This window comes from Babylonia areolata, chromosome 13 (assembly GCF_041734735.1).
Source record: "Babylonia areolata isolate BAREFJ2019XMU chromosome 13, ASM4173473v1, whole genome shotgun sequence".
NCBI lineage: Eukaryota > Metazoa > Mollusca > Gastropoda > Neogastropoda > Buccinidae > Babylonia > Babylonia areolata.
This window is the reverse complement of record NC_134888.1, coordinates 36711067-36716066: the sequence shown is the minus strand read 5'-3', so window position 1 is coordinate 36716066 and position 5000 is coordinate 36711067. Positions and strand designations below refer to the sequence as shown.

At 43.2% G+C, this 5000-nt stretch overlaps 1 protein-coding gene across 1 annotated transcript in view; it reads right to left on the bottom strand.

Annotated features, from left to right (window-relative positions):
* The window catches only part of LOC143288755 (uncharacterized), a 42713-nt gene that overhangs the window by 11682 nt on the left and 26031 nt on the right, over positions 1-5000 (bottom strand). The window contains exons 8-10 of the mRNA XM_076597382.1: positions 4652-4876; positions 2242-2442; positions 431-623 (exon numbers count right to left, since the gene is read on the bottom strand). Of these exons, the coding sequence (XP_076453497.1) occupies positions 431-623; positions 2242-2442; positions 4652-4876 (619 nt within the window). The remainder of the gene's footprint in view (positions 1-430; positions 624-2241; positions 2443-4651; positions 4877-5000) is intronic.

Sequence of the window (5000 nt, the reverse complement as noted above, 5' to 3'; positions counted from 1 at the left end):
ACCAAGAACGAGAAGACCAAGAACAAGAAGAACAAGAACAGGAAGACCAAGAACGAGAAGACCAACAACAAGAAGACCAAGAAGAACAAGAACAAGAACGAGAAGACCAAGAACAAGAAGAACAAGAACAAGAACGAGAAGACCAAGAACAAGAAGACCAAGAACAAGAACAAGAACGAGAAGACCAAGAACAAGAAGAACAAGAACAAGAACAAGAACGAGAAGACCAAGAACAAGAGGAAAAATAAGAACAGCAAGAACAAAGACAACAACACCAAGAAAAAGAGAGGATGTGAGCTACGCAAACAAAATCTCACCGGTGGTAGTTGTAGGAGCTGGGGTGGTAGAGGTGGTGCTAGTGGTGGTGGTAGTCGTCGTCGTCGTGGAGGTGGTGGAGGTGGTAGAGGTGGTAGTGGTACCCCCCACGGGCGGCCGACAAGCCTTGGCGACGGCGTCAAAAGTGCCCGCGCACCTTCCCAGCACCATCCGGTTGTCTATGCAGCGCTGGTACAGCGAACTGTCGAACAGGAAGCCGCTGACGGCGCCATTGCGCCCGATGCACGTCGGGAAGGCCGTCGGGCAGTAAGGGCAGGGGGTCACGGGGCAAAAGGTGAAACTGTCGCCTGCAAGGTCATGGTCAACATCCAAGTTGTTTTTTTGTGTTTGTGTGTGTTTTGTTCCTGTTGTTGTTGGTTTTTTGGGTGTGTTTTTTTGGGGGGGTGGGTGGGGGTGGGGGGTGGGGGGGGGGGGTGCATGTTTGTTTTTTTATTGTGTGTGTGTGGTTGGGACACAGACAACGAACGGGATCACATGGAGGGAGACGAGATATATGATTTTATATTGCTTGGCATGAGATGATACCTGACATCAAGACGTGACAAGACGTGCTTTCACATGACATGGTCTGGCTCGGGATGTCACGCCCACAAAGACAGAATTGTACGCATTCTTCACACACACACACACACACACACACACACACACACACACACACACACACACACACTTGTAAACACAATTACATCAACCAAAAAAAGTATGTGTTGGCTTTACACTTCGACTAACGTAGTGTGCCACACACACACACACACACACACACACACACACACACACACACACACTCACACACACACACACACACACACACACACACTTGTAAACACAAGTACATCAACCAAAAAAAGTATGTGTTGGCTTTACACTTCGACTAACATAGTGTGCCCCCCCCCCCCCCACACACACACACACACTTGTAAACACAATTACATCAACGAAAAAAAGTATGTGTTGGCTTTACACTTTGACTAACGTAGTGTGACACACACACACACACACACACACACACACACACACACACACACACACACACTTGTAAAAACAATTACATCAACCAAAAAAAGTATGTATTGGCTTTATACTTCGACTAACGTAGTGTGCCACACACACACACACACACACACACACACACACACACACACATTTGTAAACACAATTTCATCAACAACAACAAAAAAAGTATGTGCTGGTTTTACACTTCGACTAACGTAGTGTGCCATTGGCAGCTCACAGTGAAATGGACAGGAAAATCATTTGCATGGACTCAGTCTTTGACACTCAACCGACAGACCTGGAGAAATCTGGTGAACAGTTCATCTGTGCTGTGTACCAATGAAGAAGAAGAAGAAGATGATGATGATGATGGTGATGATGATGATGAAGACATTTACATACAAAGTGCCAGGTATTCATTTGTCCACCATGGACTTCTGGTGTCCAGTGTTCACCAAAGATCAGGGTTCGAGTCTCTGTCACGGCATGGTGTTGTGTCGATAGGAAAGGCACTTTTTTTTTCTCATTTTCCTCACCCCGCCCAGGTGTGAACCGGTACCTGACTTCGGTAGGGGGAGAAAGTTAAAACGGCAGGACAGAAATGGACCCATGCCAGAGGATACGAATTCACAGCCCCGATGGCCGTAAAACGCTACAGGACCTTTAACCCTTTCACTGCCAAGAAAGAAACAGCAGAAAGTAGTGTTTCAAGTCATAAATCAATATCCAGAACAATCAGGCAAAAAAGTGAGAAAATTTCCTGGAGAAATACCACTCAAAACCATTTGTGTGAATGCTCAGCCTTCCACAGTTATTTCCCTTCTTTTGATGTCATCAGTGATGTCACCATTACCCTGAATTCTACGAGCATGGCAGTCAAAGAGTTAATCTTTCCAAACCATGGCTACTCACAAGGGTCCAGGAACAGCTGGCGGCCTTTGCACTCCACCTCTTTGTAGGGGCGGCACTGCTGGGAGGCCACGTGGTACAGGTCCGGGTAGCGGCACTCCTGCACGTTCGTCAGGTTCTGGGTGCAGTCATAGTACTGGGCACAGTTGGCGGGGTTCTGCACGCGCCCCGTCAGGAAGTTGGTGCAGTACCTTAGCATAGACTCTGCAAGGAAAAAAAACAACCCTCGTTTTGACACACACACACACACACACACACAAAAGAAAAAACAAGAAAGGCAAGGCCCTCATGACTCACTTGTGATACACTTTTAAAAAAATCCAAGTTTTTATGTATTGAGTATAATGCATTTACTGTTATATTTATATTTTTTGTATTCTCTAAACTTGGCACTTTGATCTGATATTCGACCCAACAAAGGATCTGTCATTATTATCATTTTTTGTTCAAACAGGAACTTCTTTTGCTAAGCATGGAAGTTTTATTTATTGCAAACGTTTTGGTGAAGATAGCAGAACAAGGGAAATTACTCTGCTGGGGAACTTAGTTTGCTTTAAACTGATCTTTCTCATCTTAAACATTACATTTTGAAATTATACTCAATACATAAAAAGCTTGGATTTTTTTTTAAAAAGTGCATCACAAGTGAGTCTTGAAGGCCTTGCCTCTCTTGTTTCAAAATGTAATGTTTAAGATGAGAAAGATCAGTTTAAAGCAAATTAACTCCACTAGCATTATAGAGTAATTTCCCCTTTTTACTATCTGAACCAAAACGTGTGCAAAATAAATAAAAATTCCATGCTTAGCAAAAGAAGTTCCTGTTTGAACAAAAAATGATAATAATGACTGCTCTAGCTGTTGAGTCAGAATATCGGATCAAAGTGCCAAGTTTAGAGAATACAAAAAATATAAATATAACAGTAAATGCAGTTTGCATATAATTAGGCTTCATTCTTTATTTTTTTTGTGCCAATCCCAGAAGCGCAATATTATTTTAAACAAGATGACTGGAAAGAACTGGATTTTTCCTATTTTTATGCCAAATTTGGTGTCAACTGACAAAGTAGTTGCAGAGAAAATGTCAATGTTAAAGTTTACCACGGACACACAGACACACAGACACACACACACACACACACACACACAGACAACCGAACACCGGGTTAAAACATAGACTCACTTTGTTTACACAAGTGAGTCAAAAAGGATGGAAACATAGACTCTACCAGGAAAACCCTCGTTTTCAAAAAAGAAAAATTTGGAACATAGACTGCAAGGAAAACCCTCGTTTTCAAAAAAGAAAAAAAAATGGAACATAGACTCTGCAAGGAAAACACTCGTTTGAAAAACAGATGGGGAGTATGTATGTTTAGGGAGTTATTCTTGAAAAAGAGATGGAAACACAGACTCTGCAAGGAAAAAACCTTCGTTGGAAAAAAAAGAAAAGAAATGTGAACATAGACTCTGCAAGGAAAACCTTCGTTTTGAAAAATAAAGATGGGAATTTAGACTCTGGAAGAAAAAAAAACCATCGCTGGGAAAAAAGGAATTGGGAACATCGACTCTGCAAGGAAACCCATAGTTTTGAAAAAGAGATGGGAACATAGACTCTGCAAGCAATATATCTTTTTTCCTTTTTTAAAATTTTTTTTATTCAGACAAAGGTTTACAGAAAAAAATGTAAATATCTTTGTCCATTAAAAGATACAGGGTAGAGACGTACTGATGCTCTAAATACTGACAAGCCCATAACAACATAATGAAAGCAGAACAATACATATTCAGTAACATGTTTCCATGGTGACATTATATAGCTTATGACGGGTGCAATAGCCGAGTGGTTAAAGCGTTGGACTTTCAATCTGAGGGTCCCGGGTTCCAATCTCGGTAACGTCGCCTGGTGGGTAAAGGGCGGAGATTTTTATGATCTCCATGGTCAAGATATGTGCAGACCTGCTTGTGCCTGAACCCCCTTCGTGTGTATACGCACGCAGATAATCAAATATGCACGTTAAAGATCCTGTAATCAATGTCAGCGTTCGAACATACCCAGCATGCACACCTCTGAAAACGGAGTATGGCTGCCTACAGGGCGGGTAGATAAAGAAAACGGTCAAACACATAAAATGTTACATGTCTGAGTGTGTATGTGCGCGTGTCTGAAATCTGATTAGATGGCACAGGAAACGAATGATAAGCGCCCAGTGGAAGCTGTGAGTCGGCTCTACCCAGGCAGGCAGCCTGTTGTGCAAATGACCCCCGTGTGTGTACAACGCTTAGAGCTTGGTCTCCGACCGAGAATGGGCAGTATATATAAGTATCCATATCATTCATTCATTCGTCAATGCATCTTGTTCTCACTAACCGTACCCCCCACCCCCAACCCCCAACCCCCACGCTTCAAGAGTCTGACCTTTGCTGATGGTTTCCACGCACTTCCGGTCCAGGATGTCGAAGATTAAGCCCCCTGGACAGGAGGACAGCGCCACCACGCGCTGGTCTCGGCACTCCATGTAGGTGGACGTCATTTCCTGGTTGATGACGGGATAGAAGCCGTTCAGCTTTCCGTAGCAGCTGGGCATGACAAGCTCGCAGCTTTTGCAGTTGGACGTGGTGCACTTGTAGCCCTGGTAGTCGCCTGGGGAGAGCAGGTTAAAACAGAGTCGTGTGAAAGATACTGATGAAGTCACGTAAAGAAACAAAAAGCTATGTAATAGAGTTACGTGAATGATTATGTCAATGTAAAAAGACAGCCATCATCG